We start from the raw sequence: 17,456 nt of genomic DNA on the forward strand, positions 1-17,456 counted from the left end.
CACCTTAAGGAGCCTGCCAGGAAGTTCTGAAAGGCAGTGCCTGTCTTTGATGTTAACCTCCCCTGCTGTGCCTCTTCCCTTGTTGCTGTTCCTGAAGCTCCTCTTTGCACTCTGGATCCCATGTGTGTCCTGTGGTTTTTCTTGTCCTATCTTGTCCTTGCTGCACTTGTCACCTTTAAGCAAGTTAAGGCTAAATGTTTCTGCCTCTCATACATCCACGTGGTTTCCTCCACAGGGAAACAGTGTCTGTTGAGACAGTGCTGAATAATACCTTTGGCTCAGAGAGATCCACAATCAGAGGATTGGGGGTGATCATTTAAGTATTTTTTAACACAAAAATTTCAAAACAATGTGGCATAAATCTTAAAAAAGACTTCATTGCTCCATCTAATACATTCAAGGGCTGTCTGTGCTGTGGCTTCCAGTGACTCCCTGTCCCTTCAGAAAAATCCAATTATCCATTCTGTTCAGTCACCCTCCGGGGTCCTGCCAGCACATGTTCAGCACAGAACATTTACTCTTCTGTGGCCTGACTTGAGGTGACAGAAAGCATGTCTGTGTATGCAGCCCTTTCAAGTTCCATTGGGTCCTGGGCCTGCACTTCATCTTGGCTCAATCTGTATTATATTTTCCCCTATAGATCTGAAGCTATAGTTCAAACTTCTTATGAAACCATCATTATATTAACAACAGAACATGCTGGTTCAGAGGAGCATAACTGTTGCATCTCTGAACATGGCTAATTCAGATGGTTTGGAGCATCCAGCATCTGGCTGTTCCATCTGAATCCAGGATGGCATTGACACTAAAGCTCTTGTGCCCCTCAAGGTGCCGAGGAGCAGGCCCTTACCTCACTCACAATTCTGAAATCCCCACACCCCCAAACAAAAAGGTTCCCAAAAACTCACCTGATGGCAAAACCAGATCTGAATCTACCTATAGGCTACATTCATCCCACCTATTCTGAATGTCTACAAAGATTTTTCCCCACCAAAATGTTCTATTTCATTAATAGTTTGAAGTGTTTGCAAGAGTCTTACCAGTAAATATTCAGTATATTAATTGTATTAAAACAAACAACTTGCTGCTCCTAGAAGCATTGCAGATGTGGGTGCTGTGTCACATGTACCTCAGTAGGTGGCAGAGAGGAGAGAGGCTTTGTCTATGCTCCAACCTGTGTTCTAACCTGTGAACATTGGAATGATTAGTAGTCTAATGTTCCCTGAAAGAAAGCAAGCCTGAGACAACTACCAGGAGGCCAGACAGGGAAATAGCCAGATATGATCACAAGTCCAATATCCCACATGCCCAGACAACCTCCTAGGGGAGGAAGCTAGCCGGAGACTAGAAAGATCCTGCCTGGAACTCCATAGCTTGAGGCAGTATTCTTGCATGGAGACACTTGGGTGGCCAACAACCAGACCAGAACCATGGGGCACTGACAGGGTAGTAGCCTGTGGTAATCACCAGTGTGGCACTACACAGGCCTTGGGGGTCAGGCAGACCACGCTTGAGATGACCCTTGCCTGCTGCCACAGTGTACAAATGGGCATAGCACTCCTGAGACCAGCGTTGAAACCCCAGACACTCAGAGACCCCAGGCTCCTCTAAGGGGAGGAGCAAGTAAGTGGTGGAGAAATGGAAGAGAAAGATAGACAGAAGGATGTGTGCATAATGAAGAGGCAGAACTGGAGACTTGAGGGTAGCCAGGAACAGCCTGATATGAGTAATCAGTGCCACCTGAGACCACACTGGAGCCCTGGCCTGTGCTGTCACCAGGGGCCATGTCTGGGTCCATGGCCCTGAAGCAGCAGGGTCTATTACTACTAAAGGCTAGGTGGACATCTCTGGTCTGGGCTGCTGCCCAGACACATGCTGATGTCTGAGGGCTGTGCAGAACTGACCCCACTCCTCACCTGGCATCAAGAGAAAGCTGGCCCTGGGGTAGCAGGAGAGCTGATCCCACCCCTACACACCTGCAGTATTGGAGAGAAGCTCCCAAAATTTCAAGAATCTTGGTGAGGATATGAGTGTGGGAGAGCTGGCCTAGTCAATCATCTTCCCTATGATGGTGTAGACAAATGAGAGATACCCTCCTCCCCTCTTGCCCCTGAGAAACCTGGCCCTGGGATCATTATAGCAGGAGTGTTGTCTCTTCCCTCATCAGCTGAAGCATTCAGGAGAGCAGGCCCTGCACTTTACCTGGGCATCACAGTAGAAGTTACCCTAATGTAGGTGAGCTGACCACAAAGGTGTGAGCTTGGGACAGCTGACCCTATATTGTCACTTGTCTGCCATGTGGTAGTATGGGCAAGTGAGAGATACCCCTCTCTTGCCTTTGCCACCCATGGCAGGGAGGAATGTGGCCCAAGGTCATCAGAATGGGAGAGCTGGCCCTGCCCCTCAGCTACTGCAGCACTTTGGAGAGTAGGTTCTACACCTTGACTAGGCAGCACAGCAGAGCTGGCCCTGGACATGGGGGTTACAGGTGAGTCAGCCAGAGGGTGTGAGCACAGGAGAGCTGACCCTGCCTCTTATGTATTGTGGTGCAGAGAGACTCCCTCCTCCCCTCCCTCATCCCTCAACACCTATGGCAGGCAGGAGAACTGGCCTCAGGGTCATGAGAATGGGATAACTGGCCCTATCTCTTGCCAACTGCAACACTTGGGAGAATGGACCTGTACCTCCCCTGGGTAGCATGGTAGAGCTGGCCCTGGTTGTTGGTGAACGGGGAAATAAGGAGGGTGTGCTTGAGGGCATGAGAGCAGGAGAGCCAATGGGCTGATTAGTTCAGATTCTTCTAAGGCCCAGATCCAGAGCTTTGGATTGGCCCACCCCGACATCTATCTCATTGATGAACTGCTGGAGTGCAAGAAGGGACCAGTACTATAGATCCAAAACTACAGGATCTCTGTAACACAGAGATCCAACAAGATATCCAAGAGGAGTCCCAGTGAGGCTCCAGGATTGACAGAGTCGCAGAAGCCAGAGTACCCATACCAGACCAAGCAGTCATTGCAATGAACATTTGCAAGTAAAGTGTGAATAAAAGGGTGGGATCTGTGGGACACACTGTGATACGTTACAGCTTCTACAGTAAGATGTTTTTTCTCTGCTTTAGGGGAGGATGCAAAGGTAGAGAGTAGGTATGAGTAGAGGGGCAGATGAGTGGGATTGGGGTGCATGCTGTGAAATTCACAAAGAACCAATAAAACGTTAGAAAAAAAAACAACCTGAAATTGACAATCCAAATTATTCTAGAACCTAAGGGATAAGACTGAAAGTAAATAGAACTTGCAATTATCCTGGCTTTCTGACATGGCATCTCCTTTTGTGCACGTAAGCTCTGTTCTATGACTATAGTTTGACAATCTAGATTATTCCAATGGTCTTTCCAACAACCTAGAGGATTGTTGGACAATCCATGGGGATTGTCGCTATTGTTTCCACACTTATGGAAGTGCAATGATGCTGTGGCCATCCCAGGAATGCTAGGTACATTTAACATGTCTATCTGAAGCACTTAACAGGAAACAGGGTCAGTGGAGTCACTCAGCAGTTAAAGGTCCTTGGGGCTGGATGGTGCACGCCTGGTTACTGATGTTACATCTCTGGCACCTGGAAAAGGTGGAAGAAGACAACACAGAGCTGTCCTCTGACCTCAACACAAAGCGTGGCCCTTGTTCCCACACACACCACACACACTCTCGAGTGCACACACATGCACATCACACACACATACACACACACACATATGCACATGTACACCACATGCCCGTCACACATATATTCATTCACATACATGTATACACACAAACACACACACAGACACACACACACACACACACACATTGCATAGGAAACTAAACGGGAAAACTTTCAACATAGTGGTCTAGAAATTGCTGAAAAAAAAAAACGTTACCAGTTTTAATATAGTCTCCCTCATAAAATGGACCAAAATATTATCAAAACATTTAATTTTGAAGGCTATAATCCCTACAAATTGTGTTTTAAAAGTATATTGGTGAGCTTAATTCTTCCATAATATAACTTTGAGGCCAAGTCTTGGTATGTAGCTGTGATGGTTTGACTACAATGCCTAGGCCCATAGGGAATGGCATTATTAGTAAGTGTGGCCATGTTGGAGGGGGTGTGGCCCAGTTGGGAGAAGTCTGTCACCATGAGTGGGCTTTGAGGTTCTTGAAGTTTTACTTAGGCCCAGTGGCTCACTCTCCCTTCCTGCTGCCTGAGGTGTAGAATTCTCAGCTACCTCTCCAGCACCATGTCTGCCTGCCATGCTTCCACCGTGATAATAATGGACTAAGCCTCTGAGCTGTAAGCCAGTCCCAATTAAATACTTTCCTTTTATAAGAGTTGCCGTGACAATAGTGTCTCTTCACAGGAATAAAACCCCAATTAAGACAGTAGCCAAGGCTAGCCTCAAAGTGTGCCTTGCATGATATTTTGTATACACAAAAAAAAATTACTTAAGGAAATTTCTCCTTCTATTTATGTGGACTTTAGTGGATCCTTTTGAAATGTATATCCTTGGCAATTGGAATCAGGGCTAATCTGCTACCGAAGTTCTTCAGAATTTGATTTTATAAGTAGATGCTCCCAGTGGCCTCGAGGTTAGAGTTAGGTGCGCTCATTTTATCTCACAAGAAAACAAGGAAAACAAACAAACAGGCAAACAAAGAAACAAACAAGCTCCAGTCTAGTCCTTCAGCATTGAACACACCAGATCACTCAGTCATGAAATCAGATCTTTCAAAAATTTCAGGGCTGTTGTGTGAACTGGAGAAAATTTTGATAAAGTGCCAAAGTTAAAAAAAAAAAAAGTCTTGACTAAATGGCAGATGTGATTAGAATCAACATTTCCTTTAGCAAAAATAGCAAGGCTCGCCAGCTCTTAATCTAAAAGGATTCTGCAGGAAAATGTGGAGTTGCTGATCCACTGGGTGAAGAGAAAGAAGGAAGGAGCCACCAGGAGGTGGGAAAGCAGTGTCCTCTGAGGGACAGTTTCCTTTGGGGAAATGGGAGACTGTTCAGCTGGTTGTGGATGCTGGTGGTAAAAACAGGAGAGCTGGAGGCCACAGGAGGATGAGCACTTCATCTAATTCAGCAGAGTTGCAGAGAGCGTGTCCCACTGCAAACATCTTAGCAGCTCTTGTCTATGAAGGGGTCCCAGATGGAAATGAACTGTAACACTTTCTTTGCCATGGATGTAACCACTATGTGAACATTCAAAACGTCTTGTTGTTGTTTGTTTTTTAGTCTCTCTCTCTCTCTCTCTCTCGTGTGATATATGTATGATATGTGTGTAGGATGTGTGTGTGTGTGTGTGTGTGTGTGTATAAAACCTATGGATTTATGTGTGCATTTGAGTGGTCAGAGGACAAGCTTGGGTACTGGTCTTTTTGCCTTTATCTTTTTGGGGTACCTTGTGTGTTGCTGCATGTGCCTGGCTAGGTGGACCTCAAGCTTCTGGGGATTCTCCTGTGTCTGACTCCGACTTCCCAGTAGGAGCATTGAAACTGCAGAAAGTACACACGTTCTGGGGCTGTGGAAGGTCCTTAGCCTTAACAAGCATTTTACCCACTGAGCCTCCTCCCTCCCAGCACACCTGATATCTCCTAATGACACAAGCATATGAAGGAAAGATCAAATACTCCATAGAAGGGGAATACCAAATGGAAAATGGAAGCAGGAGTGAGAGAAGTAAGACAAGATGGAAATGAATTTTTAGCAATGTTTTGGCGATTTCTTTAAGGATTCTTCACACTTCCTTTCCATGAAATAAAGTAGACAATGCAGGTGAGTTTGAAATGAGAGTAGGGACGGGAGGGCCTTAGAAATCCCACTATTGTCAATCAAATAACTAAATGTACACATGCTGTGTTTGGAAATAGGCACTCGGAAATGAAGGGCTTTAGAATACTTTGAAATGATACTATTTTTAAAAATCATGGAAAAGACAAATTAAAGATTGAGAAAAAATGAGATATTCAATCCCTTCCCCTGTTCATCCATATCTTCAAATGAACATACAAATTTCAATTTTAATGGTGCCTGCAAAGCCTGTTAAAAACAGATCTTTGGCTACCCAGGCCATCAACTCCTCAGCCCTCCAACCTGAAATGCTCCAGCTGTGGGGGTGCAACCTCCACAAGTTCATGCAGTGTGACTGTACAGAATAACTCCCTGCCCTTCCCCCACCAACCAGCTCTTATTTATACATGGATAAGAGTTGAAAATCTGATACACAAGACAAAAATCTTAAGATGTTATTGGGTGTATTAAAATAAAATCAAAAATCAAAATATTAAGTATGTACACAGTAGCGTAAGTGAAAGGGGCAGACACAGCAGTTTCCAATCAGCGTTGACAGTGGAAAACCCAGATAACAAAACTGCTCTGGTCACCAGAGGCTTCTCAATGACTCCTGATTCCTACTTGTAAATAGTCTCTCACACACCTTACACATTTTTAGAAAAGATTACTGAGTCACAAGAATAGCCCCAAATGTGCCATTTTAACTTTTTTAGAGTACAACTAAAATATATGATTTATAAAATGTTCAAGTCCTTTGAGGCAATGAGAGAAATGCTTTGTATTCTTGTAAGTCCTGACAGATTAGATAGATGTTTACATTTCTCCCAAAGGACACCATCAGGAAAGCCTTTAGAGAATCCTGTAATTGAAATACCTGGACCATTAAAAACATTCCTTTAGAGCTTGAGGCTTTCCTGCCTTCGGTGGGAGGTCTGGGCAGTGGTGTAGCTCCAAAGGGCTCCAGTTCAGCAGTGGTTCTTCTGTGTGCCCATGCACAGAGCTCCAGCAGAGTGGGCACGTGCTGCCTCCTGTCCAGTGATCTTACCACAAAGGAAAATGTTTAATAGTCTCATTTTCTGGGGGTTGGGTAGAAGGTGAGGAGGAATCAAATTTCCAAAGCAAAAAAAACATTCAAATTTAGAAAAGGTGTTTTAAAGCTTGTGGCTTCACCTGTAAAATCTAACAGGCTGGATTAGTAATTTTTAAGAAAGTAAGCCAAAGCATTGATAAGGTACAGGAGCATCTGCTCTGCACGGGGGTTTATTTTTGCTAAGTGAGTTTAGTTTTTGTTGCATCTGGGAATTTGTTGCAACAGTCTCTGAACCTGAATCACTCACCCCTGTAGAGCCAGTGTGCATATTGGAAAGAGCGGGTGTTTGTATTATGACTGTGGTCCCACTGAGCAGTGGCCACCCATTTAAGAAACCGCATCCAGGGTGTTCTTCCTGAGTTAATTCATCATGTCCATCAGGAGCCAGGAAAACAGAGGGTCCTGGCATGAGATAGTTAGCTCCGCCAAGGCTGCTTTTCCAACTACCTACAATGGGCTAGTCTCCATGCCCACTACGGTTGCTGCTGATACTGCCCTTCTGTGGCTGTATAGAAATCATCCAGGACACTCTGTAAGTAGTCAAAAGTTGGCCTCTCCTCTGCCTTTTCTTTCCAACACATTTTCATGATGTCATAGAGCTCATCTGGGCAGTTCTCCATGCGTGGCATTCGATATCCCTGTGACAGTGCGCTCATCACATCTGCGTTGGTTCTCCCTGAGGCCAAAACAAACAAAAGCAACCATGTAGAGTTTAGAAGCCCAGCTCAGTGGCAGAGCACTGCAGGTGGCTTGCCACCAGCATTCTGCAGCTAAGACTGAAAAAAGAAGTTCCCTTGAGTCTACTTACAGGTTGGGGTATGTTCTCCCCAAATTCACAGAGCCTACATCAAAAGCCAAGCAAGGTGGGACACACTTGCAATCCAAACTCTCAGGGCTGTAGGGATTGGCAGGCAGTGGAAGTAAGATTAGCAGATACATCTCTGGGGCTTACTAGCCAGTCAGCCTAGCCTACTTGGCAAATTCTAGGATGAGAGACTATCTCAAAATCAATAGACACTGAAGAATGAGACCTAGTGCTGTCCTCTACAAGCATGGTATATATGTGTACCTGTATATACACATACACCAGCATGCTTGTGAGTAACTCCTTCATATTAACATGCACATACATACTGTCTGAACATGGCCAAAGAATGACCTATGGTGAAAACTTGGGAAATTGTGAGAGAGGCTCCAGGAGAAAAGGCAGAGGGTCTCTTCAGGAACGTTTTGTTCCTTGGGTTGTTCTTGGATGTGATTTTCTGTCTACTGTGTTAAACATTTACACTCAATTTATATGACACGATGATGCAGAACATAGCTATAGAACCAAATCTGGTCAGTATACATTGACTCTACGTACAGCTTTCTGCATTGCTTTCTCAGATATACTCTATAGTAGGTGCCAGTCAATAGTGTTTATTTTATTTTTTTAAAGATTTATTTATTTATTTATTTATTTATTTAATGTATATAAGTATACCATTGCCTTCTTCAGACATACCAGAAGAGGGCATCCAATCCCATTACAGATGGCTACTGTGATGGTGAGCCACTGTGTGGTTGCTGGGAATTGCACTCAGGTCTTTTGGAAGAACAGTTGGTGCTCTTAACTGCTGAGCCATCTCTCCAGCCCCAGTCAATACTGTTGAAATTAGGGACCGGAGAGATGGCTCAGTGGGTAAGAGTACTGACTGCTCTTCTGAAGGTCCTGAGTTCAAATCCCAGCACTCACACAGTGGCTCACAACCACCTGTAATGAGATCTGACATCCCCTTCTGGTTCGTCTGAAGTAAGCTACAGTGTACTTAGATATAATAATACATAAATCTTTGAGCCGGATCAAGGAGGGACTGAGTGAGTGGAGTTGACGTGAGCAAGCAGGGCGGCCTGAGTGAGCAGAGGTCCTAAAAATTTAATTCCCAATGAAAGCTATACAGCTACAGTGTACTCATATATATATATAAAATAAATAAATCTTTAAAAAATAGTGTTTAAATTGGTCTGTCCTAAGAACATTCTGGGGAAGGGCTACTCTGTTAATATTCAGTATGTGTTTATTGATGTTTATTTACATGCTTTTCTGAACTCAGCCAACCTTCCTTGGATGGTTGTTTTTTTGTTGCATTTGTGTATAAAAATACACTGAACTGACGTAAGGTTGCCTACCACATCAGACTGTAGTCTGCCCCATCCTTCTAGGTCCTCAGATCCCGTGACCAGCAGAAAAATCTGCACAGGTCGGCTGAAAAGTCCACAACGTGCATACAAATCAATGTTAGACCTGACTGACCTTTTAAGTTAACCATACCAGCCCAATATTTAGTTTCTCCTTCCTTGGTGGGGAAGATACTTTTTAGCATCCAAAAATTAAAACTATATTGCACACATCTTATACTCTCAGACTCTCTGCCATCCTAGCTTTCCTTCAGAGAAGACAGGTGCTAAGGAGTCTCTCCTGACGCAAACCTCTGAGGAATGATTGTTGTTCCTGCCGTGCAGGAGCTCTTGTCTCTATATAAGAATCAAAATAAACTTTATAACACTTTGTATCTTTTTTTCTAAAATTTCATTTCTTTATTGTGTGTATGGGCGTTTTGCCCATATGTGTGCTCTGTGGCATCTCATGTGTACAGTGCCTGAGTAGGTCAGAGAATGTATCAAATACCTGAGAATGGAGTTATATACAGTTGTGAGCTACCATATAGGTGTTGAGAATTGAACCCTGGGCCTCTGGAAGAGCAGTCAGTGCTCTTAACCAATGACCCATCTCTCCATTTGTATGCCTTTCAAGTTGTTTACCTGGTGAATTCACTTTCCTAAACCTACTTATGAAATACGACTTTCAAATCTGTCTACTGAAATCCTCTGACTAGAAGATTACACTTGATTCTCACTGCCCAGCCAACGAGTAGATAGATATCACTTTCTTTAGTGGGAACTTTGGTGTCCACAAAATTCTGTAACTCTGACTCCTAGCTACATTGCTGAGGAAATGTCTGGTTTTACGTCTCCTTGAAGTTCTAGGGTGCTGGTGGAAGTTAATGCATAGGAGGGTGTAACTAGACATGGGTATGCAGCTTGGTTAGGAATCTCTTTACTTCCTTCCTGAGGAATCCTTGGCTACATAGGAGATCAGATGCCCATAGAAGATAAACTTTGTAGGAGCTCTTTGTATGTTCTCTTAACTCTGAATAACACACTCAGTGATGCAGACCAAGGACAGGAATGTCCAACCTGCCAGGGAAATCTGCTTTGGTAAGAGAAGAAAGAAGAAAGAATCGAAACACAACTTTTTCATTTTGAGTGAACCAACACATAAAGCAAGCCATGATATGACCAGCCTTATAGAGGAAAGGAGATGGGAGATATACTTCTACTTACCCTAAACTCACTCAGGGTTTCTACTTAGTCTGTGGCTAGGCTAAAGTATGCAAATGTCCATTAGCTGGAGGCCTTCAGCTCCTTCCTGTTGCATCCTTCAATCTTTCCACAGTGCTTACTACTAATCACCGTGAATCATGAGACAGCACGGAGTTCTGAAGGACGCAGTGAGATGGTTAACATGGAGAGCTGTCCTCAAGTGACACATAGCCCAGTCAGAAAGATCCTCTGACTTGGGGATGGGGAAGGTGGTATCCAGAAGCTAGGAAGTGCCAGAAACCACAAACTGGTCAAAAAGCATGAGAAAGAGGAAGATGTGGAAGAGATAAGAAAAGAAACTGGGGGTTGCTGACAGGGGCGGGGACCCAGCAGGACCATAGAACATTACTGTCTGCAGTTCTTCTGGGTAAGGGGGTACTGGAGTGGAGAAGAAGAAAAAGTACACCCTATAAGAAGGTGAACTGTCTTCTCTAAGCATCAGTTAAGATCAAGACAGATATTCATAGAAGGATGAATTTTTAACTTTGAATTCACACATGGCTGGAAAAAGCCAGAGAAGACATGATGTGTCAGAACTTGTTAATTTTCAGCCTAATTTCTATTTATAAGAGTAAAGCAAAGTGAAGGACCCTGTGCTGAGACCCTCGCTTCTCTTCGTAAAAACCATACACATACAACCATAATGAGGCTACAGAAGCACAGTCCTGGAACAAGCCTGGTTGTGCTGTGTTACTGCTGCAAACACAGCGAATGACCTGAGTATGGTGTGCCCTCCCAAACTGATGCTGAAGATTGGATGTTATTCTGAAAGTTTTGTGAGGTGGCCTCTGTAAAAGATGGCTGCTAGGTCATTAAGGAAGATGGATGCCTTTCTCACAGGAGCCAGTGCCTGCTCTTGAGGTCCCACATAAAATTGCTTAGGAGAGAGATGTTAGGAAGTGTGTCATCCCGGCTACCTAGTTCATTCTGCATGAGCCTGCTTGCCTCTCTGCTTCTCACCTTGTAGTTTTCCACCTGACAGCAGCAAGCTCCTGAAGTCAAAAGCAACACACTTACTTCCTGTATGGAGGCCCAGCCTCAGGCCTTCTGCTCTACCAACAGAGAGGAGCCAGAGTGAGCTGAATAGGGAAAGCTCCAGCAAGACTGTGGGGAAGGAATGCTGGACAGCAGGAACAAGAGCCAGACACGATGACACATGTCACACTGTGATGACACATGTCACACTGTGGATGGTCTGGAGGATGTTATGACAAGGGACCCATGCTGAGCAGAGAACAGAAAGCGGTTAATTCTTTTATGTGTATATATGAATATGTAATCTTTTATTTGTACAGGTAGATAGATATATATTTGTAGGGTTAGATAGATATAGGCTTACATACAGAATGATGTCATCAGTTTAGATACTCTGGATAAGTAGAAGTAGTTTTCCTAGTTTATAGCGGTGTTAACTCACTAACTTCACCACCATCTCCCCATCTTGACCTCAAGCTGAGTGTGACAGGAGGCTCTCCTACAGTCATCAGTACTCTGTTGAACCCAGGCCCATGGCCTCTGACACTCTCTGGCCCTGGGCCTGTGGCTTCCTCTGATATTCTGACCTCCTAGTATCTCATCCACAGTACGGAGACCGTCTTAAGGTTAAAGAGCCTTCCTGAGTTACTCATTCATTTGTCCATTATTCATTCATCAGGTATCAACTAAGGTCCAAATCACACTGGCCTCCTTCCCGTGGTCCAAGTCCAAAGCTAGCTGTTCCCACTGTGAGACGCTCAACTCTCAACTTCCAAGCCTCCTTCCCTCATGCCTTTGAGTCCCAGACATTAATAGCCCTTGGGTAAAGACAGTAGCTCCCTTCTTTGCAAGAAATCCTGCTAGCCCATACCCATCCACATGCTTTCTCCAGCATCTCTTACCCCCCCCCCACCACAAGCTGAAATCATCTGTTAAACATCAGTTTCTCCCATGAAGGGAAGGGTGGAGAACCTGCCTCCTTCTGGCCTTGGGCATGGGCCATATGCCCAGGTATTTCTAAATGAATGGGGCAATTAGAAACTTCAGGGATTTAACTGCAATTTTCTCCTCTTAATTTAAATTTTATGTGCATGGGTGTTTTTCCTACATGTATGTCTGTGCATTATGTACCAGCAATGCCTGCAGAGGCCAGAAGAGGGTGTTGGATCCCCTGAGATTGGAGTTGGTAGATGGCTGTGAGGGGCCATGCAGGCTCTGGGAATAGAACCTAGGTTCTCTGCATGAAGAGCCAGTGCTCTAACTGATGACTTATCTCTCAAGCCACTGAAGATTTAACTTTAAGATCAGAAGAGTCCTTCAGTGCTGAACAGTAGCAACTACCCCCTGAAGGGGGTGAGAGCCACTGCCACAGTTCTCACAGCTAGCAGAAGACATTGAGTCTGCCTCACCTGGAACCCTGCTTTGGCAGAGGGGCACTAGTGTCTAATCTGCCTCACTGAGACACCTCGAGCAGCGCCAGGTGCACAGTGTAGTAAGTGGTGAACTCACTGAAGGAAGCGTGAGGTAGAGACAAAGAAGCATCTAAGCATCGTTCAGTAAGATTTGCATAAAGGGTAAGGACCCTAAGTTCTGTCAGAAGAACAGATCTGGGTAGACAGAGCTATTGTCTCTGGGGTGCTTGGTTCTCCCCTCACACTGGAGTGGGGTGTAGGGAAATGATACCTGGGTAGGGAATCTTCCCATAGGTGACAATCTCATACAGGAGAATTCCGAAGGACCACACGTCAGATTTGATAGTGAAGCAGCCGAAGTTGATGGCCTCTGGAGCTGTCCACTTGATAGGGAACTTCGCACCTGAGGAGGAAGATGTGGGCTCCTACTCAGAGTTCAAGATAATGATGGGTTATGAGTAATTTTCTTCTTTGAATTTTTTTTTGAAATTTAAGTAATTTACTTGGAATAGAAAAGATACAATCAAAATGGATGTGGTGTCAAATTTGTTCACCTCCCTTTCTTGCATTTCCCTTTTAGGTCCTTCCCTTAGAAGCAGTTTCTTCTGGAACCTCTATGGGGCGCTGTAGCCTGTTCAACTTTAAACACAAAAGGGCATGGTGTACAGTGCAAATACATTTTGCTTATATTGTTGGCCTTTCAAACGTGTTGAAACTTTAGAGTTTAGCATGCTGACATGCACCTGTATTCTCAGAAGATGGATGGAGCATCTCTTGGTGCAAGGAATTTAAAGTTAGAGCTGAGCGTGGTGGCATGGGAGGCAGAGGCAGGCAGATTTCTGAGTTCTAGGCCAGCCTGGTCTACAAAGTGAGTTCCAGGAGTTCCAGGACAGCCAGGGCTACAGAGAAACCCTGCCTAAAACACACACACACACACACACACACACACACACACACACACACACAAAGGGAATTCAAAGCTAACCTGGAAAGCAAAGCAGGAACACATCTCAAAAAAACCAAACCAAACAAACCTATGAAAATGTTGAACCAAACCTCTATAAAACAGTTCAGGTTTTTCCTTAATGGGCTCATTCTAAGTTTCCATGGATACATCTTTTTATTTCATTTAAATTTGCCTACTTAACTTCTAGTGCTGGGGATGAATGCAAAGTACACATTTGACCACTGAACTATATCCACAGCCAGAATTATATATAATTTCCTTAAAGGAAAGCAAGACTTGGCACAGACTGTAACTTGATCATCACGGAACTGCTCAGGGTTCATAGCCATTGCTTGAAGACATTACCTTTACTATGTCTTTGCATGAGTTTTCTTTTGAAGTGCCTTACTAAAACTGGAAGTCCCTACAAGAGCAATAAAGACAGTTGTGTACACCTGTTGTGTGCTGGACCGTATCACTGATTCCTGGATGATTGCCAGGCAGTCTGGAACAGTGCTGCATGATGGGAGGACAGATGCTGAGACTGAGAGCATCTCCATGTTACCACTTTCTATTTGGTCCAATCCTAACATGTTCCTTATGATCTTTGTACCTTTCTGGTATCTTTCAAAGACTCAGTGCTTGCTGGTGTCAACAAACCAGTGGACTTGGTTCTTGCTCATGTACTTAGAAGCCGGATTCTCTGGTGTGGATCCAGACTTAGCCCCTTACAGAGGGATCTCTAGAGCGGCAGAACCTCTGAGGTCTGTCATCAGTGGTCTGCAGCATTGAATGAGTGTAACAAACGTCTCTGCAGTTCAGGGAAGCACACAGACTTTATTATTGAGAGAAAAAAATCTACCTGACAGGCTAAAAAAAGAATCTTAATTTTGACAAATTCAGTTTTGTTTTACTTTGACGAGTTGAAATACGAGGCTGGATGTGTAATCCCAGCACTTGGGAGGCCAAGGCAGCAGGATTTAGAGTTTGAGGCCAGCCTGGGTTACACAGCAAGACCGTGCTACAACTCAGTGGTTGAGCTCTTCCCTTGCAAGCACAAGGCCCTAGTCCATTAATCCCCAGTACCAAAGAGTAAAACAACCCCTTATCTAAGAACCAGCAAAGAAGAAGATAGATGCTACTGTTTATGAATCTTGTTACACAGCAACTCCCTGTCTTGAAGGTAGAAGTGAGGACTGTGGGAACAGAGAGAACACATGGTGGAATTGGGGGTGAAGAAACAGGAGGGCATCAGGCACGGGGGTCAATGTGTGGAAAGCACAGCAGAAACCTGCAGTGAGATGGCCTCTGTGGCCCAGCACACATACCTTCCCTTGCTGTGTACTCATTATCTTCAATGACTCTCGCAAGGCCAAAGTCTGCAATCTTGCACATGAGTGACTCAGAGACCAGGACGTTAGCAGCTCGCAGATCGCGGTGGATGTAGTTCTTCCGCTCGATATACGCCATGCCTTCTGCAATCTGCAAACAGAAGGGGCTCAGGCTTGTATTCTAGATAGGCTGTCATGGTTGGCCACCAAGAAAAACAAAACAAACACATACACAAAACCTGAGTTTTTGAGATTTTTTTCATGTGTATTATTATTCTGATTGTTCACATTTTTAAAGATACTGCTAAAGTCACCCTTAGAATCCTTTCTAAAATCTGTCCCTAACATCTACAATGATGATAACTTCCAAAAAAGGTTTTATTTTATTTTTATTTATCTGTATGTCTGTGTGTGTGTTCATATGTGTATGTGTGTGTTTGTGCATCTTTTGTGTGACAGTGTAAACATTGCATCTAGTTGCTCATTGAGGTCAAAAGGGGGCATCAGATTCCCTGGAGCTGGAGTTGCAGGCAGTTGAGAGCAGCCCAACATGAGAACAGGAACTGGACTTGGGCCCTCTCTAACAGCAGTTTGTGGTCTTAACTACTGAGCTGTCTCCTTAGCCCCATGGTAATGGGTTTTGTTTTGTTTTGTTTTACAGTTTTTCGAGACAGGGTTTCTCTGTATAACCCTGGCTGTCCTGTCCTGGAACTCACTTTGTAGACCAGGCTAGCCTCGAACTCAGACATCCACCTGCCTCTGCCTCCCAAGTGCTGGGATTAAAGGTGTGTGCCACCACCGTCTGGCATAATCTTAGATTCTTAAGTGAGGAAATATATGCTATTCTCTGGATGTTGTATCCCCTAAATTCATATATTGATACCCTGACCCTCAATATGATCCTTATGTGTTGGCAGTTGTAAAGTAATTAGGTCAGGGGGTCATGGAAGACTTGGTGTCCTTATACAAGAGACCACAGAGAGCTTCCTGGTCCCTTCCACCTTGGGTAGCCATAGCTGTTAAGGGAGAATGTGTGTGTGTGTGTGTGTGTGTGTGTATGCTTGTGTGTGTGCATGCCTGAGCCAGGTACTGAATGTGCTGGCACTTCCTCCTGGACATCCCTAGAACTCTGAGAAGTAAATGCCTGTTGTGTGAGCCATTCAGTCCATGATGATTTGTGGTAGAAACCAGAACTAAGACAACAGAAGTGAAGAAAGTGACTTTTTAATAATACAAGTTCATTATAAGGCACCAGGACATGAGGGCTGTGCTTGTTAGTAAGACTCACTCTATCAGGATCTTGCTAAGGAAGAGCTGTGGGGCCAGCTCTCCAGAGCCTCTGATTACAGTCCCTCAGGATGAACTGAATATACTCTGACAACAGAGCAAGGGCATGAGGCAGAATGAAGGATTCCAATAGACAACGACCCCGAGAGAAGAAGGTGCCACTTAGTGCTGGCAGGAAGTGTGGCAGAGCTCTAAAATCACTTAAAGGATTGTGCCACCAAATTATGCAGTCAAGGATAAGGAATGAAGGTGTGTGTGCTTGTGTGTGTTTATTTGTGTTTATGTGCATGTTTGTGGTGTGTGTTTGCGTGTGCTTGTGTGTGTGCATGTTTGTGGTATGTGTTTGTGTTTGCTTGTATGTGTGCATGTTTATGGTGTGTATTTGTGTGTGCTTGTGTGTGTGTGTTTACATGTGTTTGTGTGCAGGCTAATGGTGTGTGTGTGTTTCTGTGTGCTTGTCTGTATGTTTGTGTGTGTGTGTTTAAGAGAGTTAGAAGAAGTCACTTCCAATTAGGATTACTTCTAATAGAGTGCATTGCCCCCAGATTCTGCCTTAAACTGCAGCAGCTCATCTGGAAGGACCAGACTCCTCCATCACTGTGAGCAGCAGCCTCATTACATCATGTTGTGAAGCCCACTCAAGTCCCTTGCCCTCTACTGCTCAGCAAAGGAGCAGCTCTTTAGCACTTCCTTTCCTTCCAGGCCTCATCCTGGGTCCCCTTCCAGAGTCGACCAAGTCCCATCCTGAACCTCTCTTCTCCTGTTCTACAGTGTTGTTTTGCACAAACACTACTGGCAGCTAAGGGTTGTAGCTCTACCTTTGTTTTTATTCTGTTCAGGTGCTTACTGTTGTCATGGCAACCAGATAACAAACACCTCTAAGACAAAGGCCATGCTATTTATCTTTTCTATTTCACTTTTATCTAGTGCAACTTTGCTGCTGTTACTAATCTCCCTCAGAAAAATGAGCTAAGATTTTGTTTTTCTAAGATTTATTTATTTATTTTATATATGTGAGTACATCTCTTCAGATAGACCAGGAGAGGGCATCAGACCCCATTACAGATGGTTGTGAGCCATCATGTAGCTGTTGGAAATTGAATTCAGGTTCTCTGGAAGAGCACTCAGTGTTCTTAACTGCTGAGCCACCTCTCCAG

At 44.4% G+C, this 17,456-nt stretch overlaps 1 protein-coding gene and 1 non-coding gene across 3 annotated transcripts in view; one reads left to right on the plus strand and one right to left on the minus strand.

Moving 5' to 3' along the window:
* Positions 1–1,083: 1,083 nt before the first annotated feature.
* LOC115031003 (small nucleolar RNA SNORA17) lies at positions 1,084–1,220 on the plus strand. The gene has a single exon (XR_003836595.1). It is a non-coding gene; the product is annotated as a small nucleolar RNA SNORA17 (small nucleolar RNA).
* Positions 1,221–5,982: 4,762 nt separating this feature from the next.
* Positions 5,983–17,456, minus strand: part of Lyn (LYN proto-oncogene, Src family tyrosine kinase) — a 126,109-nt gene continuing 114,635 nt past the window's right edge. For both annotated transcript variants that reach the window (XM_085839511.1, XM_085839510.1), the window contains exons 11-13: positions 15,010–15,163; positions 13,007–13,138; positions 5,983–7,601 (exon numbers count right to left, since the gene is read on the minus strand). In XM_085839511.1, the coding sequence (XP_085695637.1) occupies positions 7,399–7,601; positions 13,007–13,138; positions 15,010–15,163 (489 nt within the window). In that variant the 3' untranslated portion in view covers positions 5,983–7,398. The remainder of the gene's footprint in view (positions 7,602–13,006; positions 13,139–15,009; positions 15,164–17,456) is intronic.

This window comes from Mus caroli, unplaced genomic scaffold (assembly GCF_978045245.1).
Source record: "Mus caroli unplaced genomic scaffold, Mus_caroli_1 scaffold_6, whole genome shotgun sequence".
NCBI classification, from domain to species: Eukaryota; Metazoa; Chordata; class Mammalia; order Rodentia; family Muridae; genus Mus; species Mus caroli.